This window comes from Cibotium barometz, chromosome 14 (assembly GCF_041138505.1).
Source record: "Cibotium barometz isolate CiBa-2024 chromosome 14, ASM4113850v1, whole genome shotgun sequence".
Classification (NCBI taxonomy): domain Eukaryota; kingdom Viridiplantae; phylum Streptophyta; class Polypodiopsida; order Cyatheales; family Cibotiaceae; genus Cibotium; species Cibotium barometz.
This window is the reverse complement of record NC_141059.1, coordinates 52,777,870-52,800,241: the sequence shown is the minus strand read 5'-3', so window position 1 is coordinate 52,800,241 and position 22,372 is coordinate 52,777,870. Positions and strand designations below refer to the sequence as shown.

Below are 22,372 nucleotides of genomic sequence, written 5' to 3'. Positions count from 1 at the left end.
GGAGTTGACACTCCTAATATGACAAACCTCGAGCTTGTCAACCTGGCAATCTCTACACTTGTCAAGGATGTTCCTGATTGAACCTTCCACCTTCCTGGTGATGGTCCTGGAATACCTGTACTGCTAGTTGATGGCTTCCACGTGTGGGTTACATCATTTCCACAAAACCAAATCATTTGGGAGCGCACTCCAATTGGTGTTTGAATCCTCCCAAAGAATGATGGTGCAACAACTCCACGTCAATTTTCACGACCCTTTATATTGACAAGCTTGTTACATTTTCCTCCTTGTCCAAGCCAAGCCTGGCAACGGACTTGGCTTGTTACAGGAACTCTTTGTAATGCCCAATTTGCATCATGCACTTCATATTCTTGTACACTCTTGGAATCATCATCCTCAAAACTCTCTGTTGCAAATTTAGTACTAGATTTTGAAGACATGGAGTATCTTTTCTTATTTGCATAACTGTACTTAGGGCGGTGACTATCATCCTCACATATATTTGAAGGCATTGACTTTGGCCTTTTCCTTCGCACAGTCTTGTCATCTCCATCATTAAAACATACTTCAGATGCAACACCCATTTCCTTTGCAACATCACTTGTTAGATCAACAACTGTTTTGGCACTAATGTCAATCCGAGATTTTGAAGATCTTTTTTTTAAGGTCTCCAGACTCGGCCCACTTCCGATAAACTGGCCCTTCAAAAAAGATGTGTATCTAGCGCTTTGTAAAATTGCATTTGAGAGGTCACTAATAGAGGCATTGTAGAGACCAACATATTTGACATGGTTCAATCCAGCCCTCCAACTACCATGAATAGACTCTGCTAGATTTGTTCGAGGTATCAAGTACTTCTCGTTATCTAACATACTCTGCAAACCAAGCATTGCAGAGATATTGTAATGGCAAAATTACATTATTAACATGATAAAAAAAATTCAAGAGAAATACAAAACCAACCTCTATAATGTAGTGGCCCCAATGGGAAATCCTAGCATGCCACCATGCAAACCAAGTTTCAAGCCGTGGCAAGTCTGAATCACTTGCATGGCCTACATTCCACCATGCCCTTAGGCTTCTCATTTCGACTTCTGCAGCTTGCTCTGTAGAGGCATCCTTCCAGCGTCTACATCAGATTTTAAATTCCTCTTGGCTCTGCCAACTTTTATACATGCCTTTGCATGGGAATGAAGACTTTGCTCCCAATGGAAAAGGCAAGAACGCTCTTTCCCTTCCATTATATTGTCAGGGCCACCATTGAAAGTGGCACGTACAGCTCTCCAGTTGGCTTGGGCCTCATCTACCATGAACCCTTTGAATTCACCATTGTCAAACCCTTCTGAAACCATTACTTTGTTGAGAGTATCCCAAAATAGAATTTGTGCATCAGTATCTTCCACCTTGAAGTCACAAGTTGCAATTGTTTGCAACTCTTGGATAAAAGGATTATACACATGGCAAGCCATGGTAGTCCAATCTTTCATTCGCTTTACAAAGTCAAACAGCACCCAACAATGACCCAGTTCTCCTCCAGGTCTCATTTTATTTACCAAATCAACCCCTGAACCAGAACCTTGGGTAGACATTTTAAATACATGCCACCTGCTAAATGAACTATGTTGCAATTGTCCAGGAAACACTACACTTTGGAAATAATTATATCTACAATGTCTTTTCAAGTATAAAATTCCATCTAGCCCATCTGACACAAGTCGAGAGTCACGTCGACCCTCCTCAATCCATCTTGATAATCTATACACAGACATAAAGTTGATCAATATTCATTGTGATAACGTAATTTAATAAAACAATGCAATAACAAATGTTATGGTAATTACCTTCTTTTGTCGAGCAAAGGTTCACATTGTTTTAGCAAATCTTGTAGCTCAACATCCGACATCTTAATCCCATCTTGCACATTTTTAGACAATAAAGTTTCCAAAATAATGTCTTGGACAATTATATTTTGTATCCCTTTAGGGCATACAGCACCACCAGCCCTCACCATTTTAGAAACTTTGGTTTTAATGGCATCCTTTGTTCTTCTAGTCAAACCATCTCCAACGGGATGATTATGATGGCCATGGTGTATGACTGCACGAGTAAGATTCACACCATCTCTACATTCTGGCATGCAATGTAACATTTCACAGTAACATCTCTTCAAGCAAATTGGTGGATGACCACAATGTATACATGATAAGGAGCCATATTATGGCCATTCCTCGGTGTATAGAGAACTAAGGCTATGTTGAGGACACTCAACAATAATCCAAGTGTACGCAGGCTTACTCAAGTTAAATATTGTGTTGAGACAAGTTGAGATATGATGGATATATAGCCCATCTATGTAGCATTATATGGGTCGTATAATGGATTTAGTACAAATAACACAAGTTATTCATCGTTTTCTCATTTATTTAATCAAATAGCATTTTTTTTAAATTTTGATCGATAAAATTATCAATCGATAAACTTATTGATCGAAAATCTATTGATCAATAACCTCATCGATTGATATATATATATATATATATATATATATATATATATATATATATATATATATCGATCAAAAAACTGGCATTATAAGCCATCGAAAGCTTACTCGATCGATTCTCTTTTCAAAAGCTTTGCGAGAGAGTGAGAGAGTGATTAGAGAGTGACTTGCAAGTTTAGGGTGATTAGCATGTAATATTTGTGAAGCTTTTCCTTTTTGTTTTTCTTTTTATGATTTTTTTTAAAAAAAACTAGTTGTGTGCACTCTAACACCCGTATGGGGTAGTTGTGTTGACCACTCTAGTTAAATACTAATACTTGTTTAAGCTTACTATGTCCACTCTGGTCTTTACCGACTAGTTGTGTCCACTTTAAATTCAATTTGTAGGAAGCCACTTACTGTGTCCACTTTAAGTTATCCTCACATGAAAGCCACATACTATGTCCACTCTAGTCTTCACGACTAGTTTTGTCCACTTTAAGTTATCCTCACATGAAAGCCACTTACTGTGTCCACTCTAGTCTTACCGACCAGTTGTGTCCACTTTAAGTTATCCTCACACGAAAGCCACTTACTGTGTCTATTCTGGTCTTCACACAACCAGTTTTGTCCACTTTAAGTTATCCTCACACGAAAGCCACTTATTGTGTCTACTCTGGTCTTACAAACCAGTTGTGTCCACTTTAATTTATGCTCACACGAAGCCAATTATTGTGTCCACTCTGGTCTTTAACTGACCAGTTGTGTCCACTTTAAGTTTTCCTCACATGAAGCGACTTATTGTGTCCTTTTTGGTCTTTACCGACCAGTTGTGTCCATTTTAAGTTCACTGTATAGGATCCCTTATCGTGTCTACTATAAAGTTACTTTAAGATCAGGTGTGTTGACCTATAGTTTAAGTTCAAGGGTCATACGTTATGTCACGTGATCAATCGTATGTCATCTATAATTTTTAAGTTGTGCGATAAAATTACATGTAACGTTACTTAGAAAAAAATCGTGTGATGAAATTAATGTTTGAAATATATCATGTGATTAATTTAAATCTTTTACATTTTGTAGATCGTGGTGGTCGAGTCAATTAATAGGCCTCAACGAAACCTCCTTTCAGAGGTTGTTTCCATGTATTTAATAAATGCCTAAATATGAGCTCAGATCAAGTTTTGATCCAAAGAGGAAGGAGATTTTTAAGAGCATGGTAGGTGAAGTTAGTAGGAGGGCGTTCAGAGCTCTTCGCAAAACCTAGCCAATTTTTGACAACCAAGTTGACTTGCTAAAATCAGGCAAGATCCACATAGATTGTATGTGTGCTTTGGGCCAGCTTCATGTGGTTGTTTGCAAAGAATATGTCCGACAGAGAAGACAAGTGCTGAGGGTTTTACTACTGATTAGCATTAATCACAAATTTATACAATAGCTACAAAGACAAAGCTAAAGCCATAGTTTGCCAAAACAAAGGTCATTGCCATAGCCAATGTACTAGCTCTACGATTGCTAGACAGTTCGTGCCTAGAATTCTTGCCAGCTGCCAGATTGGGTGAAGGTGCATTCAACTTTGTGTGCAAGGTCAAAGTGCATGACCCGGCCTTCCCAGATAATTGCTATGTTGTGAAGTGCATCACTTTCATGGGGAATCATTCTTTTCACCGGAGATGATGGCAATGCATGAGGCCACTCGAGTGCATATCACTCATCATGGTATCATTTCTACAAAGGGATTAGTGCATTCAGAGGACATACCAGCAATCATCTATCAGTTTTGGAATGGTGGACATCTAGAAAGATGGATGAGACAACTTTGAACTAATGGATCAAAACTTATGCCAAGGGATTTCTAGGACGTGACAGAGAATGTAGGCACAACAGGGACATTTAGAGGTCACATCCTACAAATCATTAATGGCCTCTTGGAAACCCTTGAATACATGCATGATAAGGATCTCTTGCACAATGATCTACGTGGTAGGAATATTCTTTTTCATTTTGATGAGAGCATAGGTAATGTTTATGTGGGGCTAGCAATAAGCACACAAAGCACATCACATTTTTCAAAGCTTCCAGATGAAAGACCAGAGACAAAGATAGAGTGGCAAAAAAATACTAACATGTTGTGCCTGAATGCTTTTCTACAAGTCCTCCACCTTATAATAAGGCCCAAGATATATATTCTATAAGTTTCCAAATCAAACGCTTGCTTGATTGTATTCCAAAGCCATTTCCAAATGATGAAGTTACTGCATTAATCACCCGGATAAGCAAAACCATGTGATTAGGGATGTCAATATATCCCTTGTCAAGGCCATCAGCACCAGGGATTTCACTGACGTAAACAAGAACATGTGAACATGTTAATAACATATGTTAATAACATAAAAAATCTTGTGATCACATGTTATATTCACAAAGCTTTCACAAAGGCCTAAAAAAATTATCTTTGTCGAGCATATAAAATCTTCTTAGGTGGCCACTGACCTGCTATTATGTGAATATGGAAACATGAGAACATGTGAATAGCTTATTCCCATGTGTAGCCACGCTTTTAAGGGGTTCCCAAATGGCAAGTGACCTGTTATTTTGTGAACGGTAACATGAGAACATGTGAATAACTTGTTCACATGTGTTACTATCACAAAAAATCTTGTGATCACGTGAATATTAAATCCCTGATCAGCACAGATTTAGCTTTTTGTATGCATGGAGTCCAAAAAACTCAACTAGACATTAATAGGTTCTTAGGCTTGCATCCATATGATGTCTAGTTGCCTTGTATTTACAAGTAGCATGGATTTATTGTGCATCTCGGACTTGTATCTCAAAGAGTCTATATGTATTGTCTCGAATATTAATGACAATGTTAGTGTAAATTGTCTCAAAAATTCAAGTGTGACTACTGTGACTATGCATCTTAAATTGTCTCGAATATTCAAGTGTGACTAGTGTGACTGTACTAAATTGTCTCGAATATTAACGGCAATGCTAGTGTAAATTGTCTAAAAAATGCAAGTGTTTATCTGCATATGATTGTATCTAAATTGTCTGCATATTAATTGCTTATTTGTATATGATTTTTTTCATTAAATATAATAAAATCAATTATATTTATTTGTGAATACATGTTAACCAAATGGCGGCCGAAGTAGCTGGCAAAGGATATAGACTTTCGCAGGTTGAGGGAATAGATCATGCAGAGTCCCAACGCATACTACAAGACAAGACTCATCGATTTGGTGAGCAAGATCTGTCACAATTCTTTAAGGACGCCCCAAATGAAGAAGGTTTGGAGGGATATCCCCTAGCACTTAAGGACGTGAAGAAGTTGTGTCCTTCCCACTTTGTACGTGACACTTTGTTCCGGATAAGTGATCGAGCAAAGGAGGGTTCCCCACTGAAACTCTCTGATCTTCAGCATGTGGGATTGGCCAGGTCTTACTTCTAAGGTTTATACAAAAAGAGAGAGCAATGCCAAACAACAATCAAATGGCATTATATTTTATTCAATAGGTGTTCGTCCAAGATATCCTAAAGAGACGAGTACATTGGACCACTTGTCCAAAGAATGCAGGAATTGGTCTAGGTAGACCTAAGGAGAACAAGAGCTTGCAAGAAGAGAAAATATTTCCTTGCCAACTCACGAAAGCATCCCATCATCTTGTTACACAACAAGCATGAGAAGATCATCGAGATGGCCAGCCAAGGACAAACAGCAGAGAGTGTGACTGAGAGGATTGCTCAACTTAGAGGTTGCATCACTACATGTAGAGAACCAAAAGCTCCATGCAGTGATTGCACGTTATCAAAGTCCAAGCAACATGTTAGCTGAGCTGTTCAATATTGATGATCTACTACTTGGAAGCCCAACAAGTGTTGGTGCTAATGCTAGTGGTCCACTTACAAGGTGCTCGTGGTGGTGATCTAGATGGAGGCATCAGCCAAGGAGGAACGGTAGAAGTCTTATCTTAGTGACTCAAAAAGATTTAGTTGTAAAAGATGATTTAAAGCTATAATGGCAATCTCTGTTTTTTAAAATATATACTTGCAAAAATTTGATATTGTATTTCAAGTTGCATTACATGTTAGTGATTGATTATTTCAAGTTGATGAGTACAAGTACATTATTCTTCTACTAAAACTGGCACTATATCATCAACTTCTAAGGCATCTGATCATACTTCCCATTCATCCTCATCTTCACTACTACATCTCTCTTTTGCAACTGCGTCAGTAGTCAAAGAGCCAATGGCTTACAAGATTGGGTATAGCATGAGTAGCTATATTCTGAGGCATATGTAACATTCTTATATTGCAAAATACTTATACCAAGTTGGTTGCATGCGATGCCTTCAATCAATTTCATCGTTTGGTGTAAATGAAATCGAATGCTAATCAATTTCTTTCATAACTTCCTCAGGCTGCAACTAAAAGCACACATGTGGCTACATGCTGCAACTCGAATGTTTCACTGCCATACTCTTTCCACCACATTGGAGCACTCAATTTCTTTATTACATCCAAGTGCCATGGATCCCCAAAGCTACCAATTCTATTAGTGAACTTCACACATTGGTGGAAGGCTTCTTTCCCATCATCACTCAGTAATAGTTGACCACATACTGCTTTAAAATTACCACTCACTTCATTGTTCGCTAACTAAGAATGGGTTTGAAAGCAAGTCTCTAAGGCAAAAGCAGTCACATGCAAAGGTGTATGCAAAAGCAGCCGCATGCAAAGGTGTATGCAAAAGCAGCCGCATGCAAAGGTGTATGCAATTAAAGCCATCTTTCATTAGCCTGGGCTACCATTTGTGCCTTCTCCCTAACAGCGAATAGGTTAAATTCTTTTACATACCATATAGCTTCAAACACTAACCAATACACTTTACCAACAATGACAAACTTCTCACTAACAATCTAGTGGCACAAAAGATTTGCAGCCACTTATTAGGTGACTTTGAACAAAACAAAGCATGTGAAAATTGGTACTCTCTAATAAAATTCACATGGTTTGCATCTAATAAAGTGGGTTGAATGAATGTCATTTTTCCAATATCCTTTAACAACAAGTTCATAGTATGAGCAGCACATGGCACCCATGTTATCTTATGATACTTTACTGATATGGCCTTGCCTACACTCTTGTAATTTGATGCATTATCTGTGACTATTTCTATCACATTTTTCGGCCCACCCACTCTTGTAATTGTACTTATGGATGGAAAAGTATTGGATTGACCAACATGTGCTATTGATTCATGTGTCAAACCACAAGATGGCATACATTCACTTGTAGACACATGTATTATCTTCTTGGACTGTTTCCATTGGTCGTACTACAAAGCCTATCTACTCTTTACATCCCCTTTGACCTTAATATTTGCTTATGTTCATACTAAACTACATACTTATGTAGTTTAGTATGTATGTCAACAGGGGGTATTGTGCAATGTTCAACATTATTACCAATGCCAAACAAATGTTCTTTCTACCATGAAATGCATGACCACAACTTTTACACGGCATATGAGATGATTTTTCTTACCTTATCAACATAATCCCATTCTAGACCATGCACCATTTTAGCCAACTGATCTAGAAAACATGTGCAAAAGAATATTAGATATGAGCAATACCCTAATTGAACAAATTAAAAGAGGTCGCACACATATGCATGTCCATGAATGTAAGAGTGCTCGGAGGAAGGGTTAACAGTGCACTTGAGACAACCTATTGGTCTACCCATGGGCCCAAAGTCTTTTCGCATTCTCACCATCACTAAAACCGAAGGTACCTCCAAAGAGGGTGATGATAAGGCATGGACTACCCTACGTTACCATGGGCCCCTCGTGATACTAACTCACATGCCCCTAAGTAATGACTCTTACGTTCATGGACATGTAATATTGAAGCATTCCACTTTATGCAAAGAATAGAATAAAACGTACTCATTAATATTTATCTTTGGAGTGTGAAGCAAGCTTTGAACACACAAAAAAGATAAATCTAAAAATGCCTTTAAAGTGTGAAGCAAGCTTCGAAGATAGTAAAGGATAAAACCTGCTACCTATATTTTGTATTATCTTTTAAGTGTGAAGCAAGCTTCGAACACAATAAAAGATAATTACTAAAACTAAACTTTTATCTTCTAAGTGTGAGGCAAGCTTCGAACACAATAAAAGATAAATCCTATTCCTAATACTTTATCTTTCAAGTGTGAAGCAAGCTTTGAACACAATGAAAGGCAAAACTAATTTTTGTTTCTAAAATATATGTACAAGTGTGAAGTAAACTTTGAACACAGGTACACATATATCTAAACCTATATCTAAGGTTCTTTTACTTATTATATTAGAAATATTTTCAATTTTCAATTTTAGAAGCAATACCTTGGAATGAAATGCTTCTTTTTTTAGCTGGCCTTCAGATATTGAACGTCGTGCACCTAGTACAATGGGAATGATGTACTATTTTTATAGCTAGGGTTTTAGATGGTGCAGATCAAGCTGATAATGTGTAGCCTCAAGCCTATGAAGCCCTAGATAGCCAATGTGCAAAGATTCAATCCATGTGATCAAGATTTCTAGGGTTTCTTCATGTGCAAGAAGAGGGAAAATCAAGAAAATGGGATCAAAATTCAAAAAATCAAGAAAACCAAGAAAATGGGATCAAAATCAAGCTCTAATACCATTGAAAGAAAGGGGAACACTCATCAACCAAATCTTGCATGGTAGCAGTCATGGAGGAGGGCTCACTCATTTTCTCAAAAGGGAAAGCCGCCATAGCTAGGATTAGCAAACTGTAATTGTCATTAGCAAGTGATTAGCTACATAATTATTTCCCATTTTCATTATATATTCATGGTTGCCCCTTTCACATTACACTTAAAGTGTCCATGCGCATGGCTAGTCCATTCCCTAGCTCTTGACCCTTTACATACACTTATTCTTGGCATTAGGCGCAAATAGACATGAGACTTTCCACTTTGTTATAGATGGTAGTAGCTAGCTAGTCTCTTTTATGCAAAGTGTGCCATCATATTTAGAACCATGTACCATCATCAATTTCACTGGCCATCAACTTAACTTGGGATGTTCTTTTGAATCTATAAAGACCATACTCAAAACATACATTAATCAATGTCAATATATCACAGGGTTGGATGAAATTTCAGATGAGGCTTATTTAAGACACAATCCAGCCGGTTTAAATTGCCACGTGCTAGGTTCAATAGTTAGTTACATCATTAACATAATGTCCATTTGGTAACTGTTTTGCCGGTGGTATCCCACTTTATATTTAAAAAATACATGGATGGTCTTTCTTACCATCTCCACTAGGTTGGTTTTCTACATCGATAGTTGGTTGGTTTGTATTGTCCTTCGATGTTAGAAATAAATGATAATTTACTTTCTTTTTCTTGATAAAAAAATATAAAATTACAATTAAGATTTTTTATAGCCCTTATGTTATCAAGGTTATAACGTTTATATATTATAGTTATAAAGTTAGCATATAGTATAACTTTTAGGAACAAAAAATGAGAAATTGATTAAACATTACAGTTTTCATTGAGCACTGGCACCAACCCTTAGGACTAGTTTGAATACATTCTGTTGGTGATAGTTGCATATATATATATATAGAGTTTAGCAATAATTGCATATATTATAAATAGTTGATGATAGTTGCATGTATTATGAATAATTTGGTAATAACCACATATATTATTACTATTATTAACCCTTTTATGGATTAACAATTGCCAACAATCACAAGAGAATATGGAGTAAAGGCAGACACACCAAAAGGATGTATAACCAAGTTATGAAGCAATATTATTCATATCTACAACTTGGATGGGTGTACATAATGGTCTAATAAAATCATTATGGTGATTTTTACTCTAAGAGCATGTAGCAGTAAGCTAATATGAATGCCCTAACGATATACTTCATGGACATATTACGAGACTAATGCATTATATAAGAAATAGGCCACTTATGAGCCATGGGCACCCGACTGGCCACACTTTAAGCATTGTGAATAATAAGGCCTTCTATATAAATTAGTTTTTCTCATAATACAAGTACACTCTCTATCCTTATGCTTGTGTAGCTACCATAAGTGTGTGAGAGAGAAGAGTGTACCCAATGGAGTGAACCACTCCATGTGACAAATCGAGTGTAGAAGATGTTAGTATACAAGTAATTCCTACCTCTCAACATGTATACACTTAATGTAGAAAGTGTTAGTATACACTCCATGCCCGCCTCTCAGCATGTATGCCACATCTATATTTGGTGCACATTTGTAAGTGCCCCCCCCCCATTACGAGGAGAAGCCATTTGTCTGTAGTGGGAAACCTAGCTTAGATGCCGATGTTGTTTTGCGAGCATTGATGGTTCAGGGGTGCAAGCATTAGAGCTGGGGCTCAAGGCAGTGCCCTAGCTTGGGGGGTCGTTAGTAAGGAGACAACCCCCTTGGTGGGGTTCGAGGCCGGGAGCCCCGATGATGATATAAAAAATATTCTTGGAATATTTCTTAAGATACATAAGTTCAGGAGAGGCGATGGGGACAGTCGATCATGTTCTTAATATGCAAGTGGTGGACTGCGTACATACAGCTCGTCCATAGAGTGTAACCGATCGCGTTAGGTATATGTGTCTATACAGCGTGTCCATACAGTGTAACCGATTGCTTGTCCATACAGTGTAACTGATCGCGTTAGGTATATGTGTCTATACAGCGTGTCCATACAGTGTAACCGATCGCGTTATGTATATGTGTCTATACTACACTACTTGTAGCATTATATATGGTCACAAGCTAAGGCATCCAATGCTTGTGAGTATCCAAACCCTCTACACTCAGTACTTCCTCCATCTAGAGTCTATCTAGATAACCACATCTAAGCTCTACTTGAGAGCGTACGAGTGGACAACACCATCACATTATACCTATCTTAGAATTTTTAAATTCTCTATTTACTACTGCATTGTCTATTGCACTTTGTTTTGCTATTTATCTTTTTGTTATGCTATATTCTTATAAAAGGAGCAACATCAAGAGTTATGTATACTTGACAATTTTCTTTAAAGAAGATCTTTAGAGACGATTGTTGTTGCCTCGACAAACAATCTTTAGAGACTACTGCTACTTGGACAAATGATCCCTATGACAGTGGAAGTAGAGATAAAGTGGAATCCTTATCTCTAAGTGTTAACATTTTTGGCATCACTGTGTCGGGATTCAATCCCTTGGCTTCTTTTGTCGTTTTCCCCTATTTTTATGGCATGCCCATTGTCATGTCTCATGTAGCAAGACTTGGATTTTCATGAAGAATGATGGGTGAATTGTGTGATTTTTATGGTTTTTTGCTCTCTTTTTTATGCATAATGCTTAGTGTTTTGGGGTTGATTTTATTATTAAAATGGCATTTAGATTGTTTATTTTGGTCCATATAGCATCCACGTAGAGAAATTTAGGCTAGCATGCATTATTTGAATCATATTACGCCTTAGGAATTCTTTAGCTTTCTTTTATGGGTAAATTAGAGTAGTTTAGCATAATTTTTGCATAATAAATATGCTTTTTGTTGTATTCAATTACATTAGATTCTTAGATTTGTAGTACTCAATTACATTAGATTTTTAGCAAGCTTAATCATTAGAAACAACTTTTTTAAAATCATAAAAACCACATAATTTTTCTAGTTCCTCTTAATGGCATGGTTGTTCTCATTAAGGGAGTGATTATAATCAAGGCATGGTTGTTCTCATTAAGGGAGTGATTATAATTAAGAAATCTTAATTGTTGAAAAATAATAAAATCGATTAAAATTAGTGTGACTTTTTTTTATTATTTACAAAAATTAAGTGAAAACATTTAATTTAAATTTAAAAATCACAAAAAATTGAAAACCTACAGTTGTACATGTTGACTCTGCATATTAGAATTTGGTACGATAGAAAAATTCAAGTAAAATGCAACTTATACGTAATTGTGATTGGTCTGGGAAAACTCAACTTATACGTGGGCTTCAAAAAAAATGTACAAAAAATCTAAATAAAGATAAAGATACAAAACCCCAAAATAGTACCCAATTGAGAATTGTGCACACACCAGCTCACTAAAGAACATCCAAATCTTTAAAATATAGCTCATCAAGGAAAATCCCAAAATAGTACCCAATTGAGACACTATCAAGGAACATTTAAATCAAAAGATACAAAGCCCCAAAATAGATAGTAGCCAAGTGAGGATTGTCTCATCAAAATATGCCATTGGTGATTGGTCCCAAACTCTCATAAAATGTTGAGAATCAACACCTCTATAACAACCCTTCGAGCCCGTGAATGCTCAAACTTTAGCTATACTAAACTAGGTCACTTATCTTTAAATTAACTTTATACTTTGGATCGTATATAATGCATCGTAGATAAAATTTTGAGCATTAGCTTATGAGGTACCTCTTTCATTTAATACTACAATTAAAATTTTCTCCTTAAAAATCAACTTCTCTCCACCAAATTGTTTTTTCTTTTATAATGTGATCAATGAGACCACTCGTATAGTTCAATTGTTATTCATAAATAAAACGAATTGTCAAAAACATATAATGCAACTTAGATAATATGAATAGTCTAGAAAGGGGTTGTACAAGGAAAAATTATACTGTAAACCTAGAGGGATGTGCACAAGCTCCAAGGGAGCCACGCAAAAATATGGACATAGAGATCTCCAAGCTTACATGAAAATATAATGAAACCCCTATGTTCAACAGTTGGGAAGCAACCTTAGAAGTTGGAACTAAGGCGAGGTCGAGCTAAGTGGAGAGATCATTTTAAGGTAAGCCTCACGTGTTTGGGCGGACGTGGGCGAGTGGGCATTACCTCATGCTTGTGGGGGGGCGCATGTCCCTATACGATGCTAGTTGGGTGACGACTTGCATGCATGGAGGAGACGTGGGTGTAGTGAACAGAGGAGTATGTGGGGGGCTAGGGGGACTGGGGGTGGAGAGTTCTGAGGACGTGTAGTGTGATCGTTTTTTGCTCTTGTGAGCCTCCTTCGAAAGCTAATATTGGTATATGGTTGCAAGACAATATTTTTCACAATAGAGTGGTTTCTCAGGTTTTTTTATTTAGGAAAAGGTTTCTTTAATATTCTGTTCACTAAAGGCCAAGCAGTCTTTGAGCTTTTTGCTAAAGCACCTTTATTCATGGGTCATAGACTGGTGCATGCAAAGCCTTTTGATTCTTTGTTTGATGTAACAAAAGCCTGTCTGAGGCATGCCCTGTTTGGGTGGAGATAGTGGGATTACCCCCTTGGTTAAGGCCTGCGTTGAGTGAGATAGCTAGCGCTATTGGTCCGATCTAAAGATACTAGAGGCCATCAGGCCAATAATGTCTACATTTTTTGGAATACCATGGTCGAAACCCCCAAAACCTTAGAGGTTGATTTGGGAGAGTTAGGTAAACTGGAGCTAAACTTGAAATTTGGGCCATTTCTGGGGGCTTGCTTTAGATGTGGTGGCTTTGGGCACATAGCAAGAAACTGTGTCGGGGAGGGGACATGTAAAATCAAACAGTGAAGTTAAGGAGAAGGGAGAGACATGCAGAGATAATATGGCTAAGGGAATGGAGACATGCATTGACAAAGATGAAGAAGGTAAAGGGAAGGAGACCTTATTCAATGAAGGGGATTCTTCAGGGGAGGGGGTGTGGAAAAAAGTTAAAGGGAAAACTAATCTGAGACATGCTAAAGAAGAGGCAAGGAAAACTCCCAATAAAGGGGTGGTTAGGGATAATCAAGGGAACAAACCTCCAAGTAACTTGATTCCTATGTTATATTCAAATCCTTTTAGTCCCTTAGGTGATGAGGATAGTGGGTCACAAAAATTTAATTGGCAGGTGGAGGAAGCCTGGAAAGAGATACAAAATGAGGGGGATCATAGAGGGATTGAGGAGGAAGTGGACATGGTACCTAAAACTGCTTTAACACAAGTCATTAAAGGTTAATGGATGTACATGGAATGTTAAGGGAATTAAAGACAAAAAAAAAACTCTACTTTTTGGGGTTTAGTTAAGGAAGTGCTATACAAGAACATAACTTGTTTGGTCTCAAAACTTTTAGGAAACTTTTAGGAAAGATAGATTTAAAGATTGGGTTGTGCTATATGGGGGTGTGAATGGGGGATCTAAAGGAGGAATAACTATTGTAAAAAGTACCTTAAAGCCTAATATTGTAGCTAACCACCCTAATGGTAGGATTTTGGATGTGGAAATACTAATAAATGGGAAATGAGTGTGGATAGTGAACATTTATGGAGCCCAGAATCATAAAATTAGAAGTGGGATGTGGGAGTGGATTGCTAATCTGAATATTCAAGGAAAATGGGGGACTTTAACATGGTTGAGAAGAAGAGGGATAGGTGTGGGGGAAGTAATATCTTGATGGGTCAAGAAAAGATGAGGTGGGAGAGACTGAGAGGGATAATGGACTTAAGGGAAGGGTCGGACATGGGTGATTGGGGCTCTGATCCTGGACATACTTATTTTATCTTACAGTACTTTGGATCATCATCCAAAATTGACAGAGTGTTTTTTAATCAACAAGCTTTATGGGTTCCTCATACTCTCAAGATGACAGTAGACTCTAGCACTGCTTTGTCTAATCATATGCCTCTAAAATGGAGTTGGCATATAATGGGATGGGAAGAGGCTGAATTAAACAAGTTTCCTACTAGGAAACTAAGAGTAAACAACCTGTTGCTCAAGGATGAGCTCTTTGTAAGACAGACTGAAGAGGCGATAGAGAGGCTTAAAATGAGAGGAATCTCCTAGGGCTCCTGGAGACATTTTGCCAAATGAGATGCAAGGCATAATTAGAGGTGTTGGGAAATAGAGAGCTAAGGAAAAATGACAGTAAAGAAAGAGATGGAGTGAACTTCTAGAGAGCCTTCAAAAAAAGAGACAAATAGGGAAACTCACAGATGAGAAGATTGCCTGGTATTTTAAGTGTCAAGCAAGCTTAAAGAGTGAAGGTGAGAAATCCATTAGGAGAGAGGAAAGTAGATATAAATGAATAATAAGAGGAAGCCTGATAGGTCTCTTCAAAATGGTTGACTTCAAGGAAGTAATGGGAAGGGTATTGGATGAAAATGGGCAAGGGGTGGAAAATTAGCCTGATTGCTAAAAAATGGGTGGAATTCTTGGGCTCAACTCAATCTTAAAGAGGATTGCTCAGGTGGAAGATTCCAAGCTGATAGAAAACTATTAGGACTAGTTAACAATAAAGTGGATCCTAGAAAAGGCCAAGTGGCTTGGGAGAGTTGATAAAGTAATTGACACAAGAATAGATGTGACAAAGTTGATGCATAAATATATATACATGTGTTGGTCTATATACTATGTAAACAAACTGAATAAGGATGAGATGATGTAGATGATTCAAGCTTTGCAGACAACCGTCACTTGACTCCTATTCCTGATAGGAGTACTTTCATTCATATTGGGTCAAGCCTAATATGTTTGTTATGCTTCAAGAAATTACAAGACTGAACTTGGAAGTCAAAGCCAATAAAGTTTGCAACAAAGACTAGAAGATGATACCACAAAGTGAAACAAATGGATTATACTTTTGTGGCTCTCATAGAGAACCCGATCGAAACCAGACCAATAGTTAAGACGTGGAATAAGAAGAGTGGAATTCTGGAGAAACAATCTCCTCAAGGATATACCACTAAAGCCATGATTGAAGCTTGCATTCAATTAGGGCATCAAATTTCATGGGAACAATCTTCTTTTGCACTAGACGATGATAGATGGTCTTTTACTTTATGATTTACCAAACAAAGCTTGAATGTTGTAACATCTGATCTGATGTAAAGATGTAGAACTTTTTTTTGTTGGATAAATAGACATATATCTATTGGTCCGAAAAAAGAAGAAAAGAAAACCCTATGTTTACTTCATGCAAGTGTTTAAATATAAGCCTTCCAAAATCCTAACTACCCCACTAGAGTGCACGCCTTAAATCTATGATTAGTGGCAAGGGCAACAAATGGTTCATCACTTTGAGATAGAGCTCAAGGTGAACTTCATAGCTCGAAAGGTAGCCTTCATATATTGATTCTCAAAAATATGTAATATGAAACTTGACCATCAATGAAATTACAGATACTAGAATTATAGAGATGAGACATTGAGAGAAAAGCAGACAAAAAAGATATTAAAAATGAAATAGAAATACTTGCATGCATGTGTATATGGGTGTGTAAAGAATTGTAAGAGTGAATGTATTGACCTATGTATTGTGTACTAGTCTTATTAATATTTGATAACAAGCTCATAATTGCAACAATCAATTTATAGAAGAGGCAAGATATTTCCACATTAACATATGTCTACATATTGTGTTAACTAGATTGGAATGAAAAAATATCATAATATTTGATTAAAAAAATTTATTCATGTGTATTAAGAGTCCCTACTTTCACTTTTGGTAGTTTGTGTTTAGTATATAAGGGTAATGCAAATGTGGGTGGCTGGTGTATGTTGAAACCTATTTAGGGTTAAAAATAGTCTCACGAAATATGTGTATGTATATAAGCAAAAAGTGTACATAAAGAATAAGACATTGTATATATAATTCATATTTTAAATGGATGGTTGAGTGTGCGAGGGAAAAGGGAGTATTAGAGAGAATAAGAGATCGTTGTGTGCGTGTATATGAGAGAGATGGCTGTGTTTGTGTGTGTGTGTGTGTGTGAGAGAGAGAGAGAGAGAGAGAGAGAGGGGGGGGGGGGTATTAACGTCGGTAGAATGCAACACGAATGTGAGAGAGGGGGGGGTATTAACGTCGAGAGAGAGAGAGAGAAAGAGAGAGAGAGAGAGAGAGAGAGAGAGAGGTATTAACGTCGGTAGAATGCACCACGAATGTGAGAGAGAGAGAGAGAGAGAGAGAGAGGTAAGCCAAGTGAGGGCGATGGCTGTGTTTGTGTGGTGTGTGAGAAAGAGATTTTGACGGAAAAAAATAACTTAATTAAACAATGACGACTAAAAAGAGTGCTACAAAAATTATTCAAAATTGATGAAAAATATTTGGGGTGGGAAAAAAAGTTCCAAACCCATTGCCTGGGCGGTGAAGATGGGGTGGGGGTGAGCATGGGCTATGTCGTGTGTGTGTGTGTGTGTGTAACGAACTCCCTCCCCCCTTCAGAGGATGTGTGCGGCCAAGACGATATCGATGAAAGTATCAGCTAGGCGCTTGTAGACGCCCTGCGTGGGATGGAAGCTGTCCCAGAACAAGTATTTGGAAGGGTCTTTGCACGAGAGGCTGCGATCGATCGGGTTGCACAAAATAGCAGTCTCCACTCTTCCTGTGGAACAGCACCCTCTCTTCACCTCCTCAAGACCTGGTGTGTACATAATTAATATGTGCCAAGCAAAGGTAAGTGGGTAAGTGATACCATATTACATTAGTTAAGGTAGATGAGAGAGAGAGAGAGAGAGAGAGAGAGAGAGAGAGAAGCCAACCAAATATGATTCATATATGCGGGAGGTGGTATGATGGCATAGAAGTGAAATGTGTGCGTGTGTGTGTGTGTGTGAGAGAGAGAGAGAGAGAGAGAGAGAGAGAGAGGGGGGGGCAGAGCAGATATGATCCATATTATACCTCATGTAAGTGAGGCAGAAAAGGAAGCTAGGGGGGGGGTGGGGGTGGGGGTGGGTGGGGGTGTGTGAGAGAGAGAGAGCAGATATGGTCCATATGACCTCATGGAAGAGGGAAAAAGAGATGGAAGGGGGGGGGGGGGGGGGGTCAATGAGAGAGCGAGAGAGAGAGAGAGAGAGAGATTCACCATATTGAGATGGGTTCTGAAACATGTCCTGCAAAGGGCCATAGCAGTCCAAGTCAATGACTCTATAATCCGTGTACTTTGCTTTAAGTTCTTGGATGACATTTTGCAACCCTCCGTTGAAAGTGAGGGCAGCTCGATTTGCAGGTTCAATACAGTCCTTAAAATCCAGCTTTCTTGCACCAAGAATACTCCTCTGTGATGGCAGGCATCCGAGGGGGGGAATGTTGACAACGGCGAGTTTCCGCACCCCCATGAGATAGAGCTCCTACACATATCATACATGCATGGGCATCAGTTGCATTGGGTAAACAAAAGAATTTGAAGCAGTGAGGTAAGTACTTATACAGTGTTCAATGTCATATGCACGTTAGTAAGTGACTATATCATGCAAATTATCACGTGCAGGTTAATCAAAGCAAGTATCTTATCCATTTTAAGAGAGCTTTTCCTCCTATCCTCCAATCCTTGAGTGATTTGAGTGACTAATTACCTGGGCTCCTATATTATGATAATCACACGGTTATCCTATAAAACTTGATTAAGTAATGATAATTAAGTGAGATCATGGCCCTGTCATTCTACATTATAATAATCATTTGGGTGTCCTATCGACCTTGTTGTCTTAGTCTAATGATAATTAGCTAGAGCTAGTGATCACAGGCATGCCACTAATTAAGCATCATTATGGTAAGGATGTTATCCTATATTCTGATGATCACCTTTTAACCTTGATTAACTAATAACTATTAGTGAGGGATTTTGGGCATGCCATCCTACATCATAGTAATCACATGGTTATCTTACATTATAGTAAATCACTTGGTTGTCCTCAGAACCTTGATCAACTTATTTTTGGTCTAATATTGATTAGTAAGTGAATATGGGCATGTTAAGAGAACAAGTTTACACAGGATGATTACTTATATGGGCACACAATTAGTACCTCCATGAAGTTGGCAGCTGATTCGAGCAACGTATTGGTGTATTGGTCCATGCTCATCTTGGACTTGAGACGGACATTATAGAAATAATTGTTTGCATAGTCGTTGCTTCCTGTGCTCAACACATAGAGGGCTTCTGACAGAATGTAAGAAGCATTATCGGAACCCACCAGCTCAGCTAATTGAGTTTGATAGCTCTTGAAAAATTGCAACTGCTTTGTAAGAGAGATCACATTCTGCAATAACCCCCCAATTCACCATATTATCATTAGTCACATGAGCTTAATCTTACTTAATTGAGCACTAACTATGCTAGATCACACGAGGAATTAATGTAGCCTTGAATTTATTTTTCAATGTTAAATATACGCTCCACCCGAACAATTATTGCGGCCTTGAATTGTTTTTCCATAGCAATTGTTCTCTCTCCCTTTAACATCAAGTATACCCATTAATATTGTAATTTGAGTTGTTAGCTTGCACTTAAATTGTTCCATCACCATCACTGACTTTCAAAAAATTGTACAGTTTTTTAATTGATTAACCTATCCTTTTCAGGTTGCTTGATCCCAACAGCCTTTAAGTAGGGGACTGGCTTGATTATTGACAGGCACCCTTGCCTTCAAAATTGACAGGCTCGCTAAAATATAGCAAGGTTTTTTTATAATAGTGTAATTTTTGACAGGCATCTTTAAATTTCAAGTATTTTACGACCAAAATACTCAAAAACAGGCAAAAAGCAACTATGGAGCCTCAATCTCCATGCCATTCCCCTGATCTTCAAAAATTATTGGCATCAATAGACCGTAGAACTTTACTTCCCTCAAATAATTTATCCATTACCCCAATACACCTTCGGAGTCCCCTTTTTCTCAAATAACCCCCCTCCCCCTCCCCCCCCCAAAAAAAAACAAAAAAACACACACACACAGAAAACTTATACCTACTATTCTAAACTGTCAAAATAGTCTCCTGGCCTTAACTACTATTCTAAACTGTGAAAATAGTCTCCTGGAAATTCACACTTATCCTTCAACCCTTCCTAAACTGCTATTCAAACTGTATACTTAATGACCTTCTAATTTGTTCCTTATAAGCTATACAAACCTAACAAGCTTTTCCAAAGAGATTTTTGATTCCCAAGCTGATTGATAATTATCTTATGTAACCCTTCTTAATCAAAAGATTAATCATGCATTAGGCAAGTTCACTTCTTTCTGCATTAGTGAATTTAACCTAAATGACCAGAAGCCCAAATTTATAGCATTTTTAACTTACAAAAAATTTAGCTGTGTTATCATTGTAGCCAGAAGCAGAAGATGCAAAGTTGATGCCCTGCACAATGTTGTGGCCATTCGCATTTGGATCAAAATAGGCCAGTGGGAAGGGCAGTCCCAAAAAAGTCGCTGCAAAAAAAATATATATAAAATTAAAATAATCCATCAATTAGTAATACTACAACATTATTGATAAGGCTAATGATGACTTTGAATTGGAATTTTTTTGGTTTTTCCAATTCGGTCTTTGCAATTTTCTTGAAAAGGAATCGAGTCTCTTTGGATTGAGTCATGCCTTACCACAGCATAATGAAGAATCAAGACATTTTCTTATTTAACGAATCAGTTTTCAACATCCACAAGACAGTAAACGGAGTGGGTTAAATTGGGAAAAGCTGCATAAACAAATTATGAAGAGATTAATGTCAGCCCACACGATTAAGTAAACTATGGAGAGATGTTGGGAGTCCCCACATGATTTTTTTAGTTCTTTTTCGGGCGGGGGGGGGGGGAGAGAGAGAGAGAGAGAGAGAGCATTTTCCACATGATGAAAGGGGAGAAAACGCATTTACAAAGCAGAATAAGGGCTGGATTAAGGAGTTTACCCACGTAATCCACGGGCACTTGGCCATCACAGAAGCGGCCAGTGGGCTTGCCACCCATAAAATTTTCACCATAGGGCAAGAAATTGGCCCTCACCACTGTTGTGAGATTATTGTTCATCCCAACGTCCACTGTGGAGTCCCCAAATACGATAAGGGCTGGCACAAGAACAGCTTCAGCTCCAATTGCAGTAATTGGATTAAAATCCAATGAAACCATCACTAGAAGAAGCGCTACCAGATTCAGCTGAAGCATGGCTAAGAGATTAAGCTTACGCATGCCCATAATTGTAAGGCTTAATCGAAGGTTTAGAGTAAAAAAGCTAGCCAAAGATGGGTGCTTAATCCTCAATTGTGAGCAATCATGCAAGCTCACTCACTGTACCGGTACACCAGCTTGCTACACAGACTCCAATAATATATTGAAGGGCCGGCTCTAATGAATTCTAATTGAGTATTACTGTTGGTTGCCACCACCTCACTGCAGTAATGAATTCTTATGGAGAAGTGTACCTCCTGCCACCTTTTCTAAATCAGCAACTATTCTCAGTAAAGATTCAAAACCGAAATTGCAATTGTATTGTATTGACAATTCCTTGTAATATTATGTACTAACCAAAGCTGCGTTGATAAAGCTATGTTTTTTGGGCGATTAAAAGCAAAAGAAGGTATTAGTGTGGTAATATTAGCAGAAGAATACATAATTAAGCGACCTAGTCAATCCGATTAATATTAATACGCAATGAATGCATTTGTTTAAAAAGTATAATCACATTTTCATGAAAGACAGCAAGATGCGACACTTCAGGTGGGTGAGACATAACTACGCTGCAAACGTATAGTACTGGACAGACTACCAAATTCAGACAACATGCGTTTGGGCCTTGGCAGTAGCCTCTCGACAATACAAATTACAATACTATACTGCTTAATATGTATTAATTAATGCCCATGAATTGATAAATCCCCAACAGCTGTTTGCAAAAATTCAGCGCTCTCTCGTGATCCGCAAACCACAATTTCCATTTTAAAATATTCACCCACTTAATTCCCAGTTTCAATTCATTCACATGGCTGAGCGTCCATTCTTGATTTTTGAATTTTTGGAAACGCGCCCATGTGGTGGTTAGCGGTTTCCATCCAAGAAAAAAATTAAATAAATAAATAAAAAGGTCCACATCCTTAATTGAGGTGGGA

General features: G+C 37.8%; 1 protein-coding gene across 1 annotated transcript; it reads right to left on the bottom strand.

Annotated features, from left to right (window-relative positions):
- Positions 1–17,516: 17,516 nt before the first annotated feature.
- Positions 17,517–21,588, bottom strand: LOC147632179 (GDSL esterase/lipase At3g53100-like). The gene is made up of 5 exons (XM_086808818.1): positions 21,179–21,588; positions 20,575–20,702; positions 19,299–19,532; positions 18,356–18,620; positions 17,517–17,911 (listed from the first exon to the last, which is right to left on the bottom strand). The coding sequence occupies exons 1-5, from the start codon at positions 21,459–21,461 to the stop codon at positions 17,712–17,714; spliced, it is 1,110 nt and encodes a 369-aa protein (XP_086664944.1). The 5' UTR covers positions 21,462–21,588; the 3' UTR covers positions 17,517–17,711.
- Between the last annotated feature and the right edge of the window lie 784 nt (positions 21,589–22,372).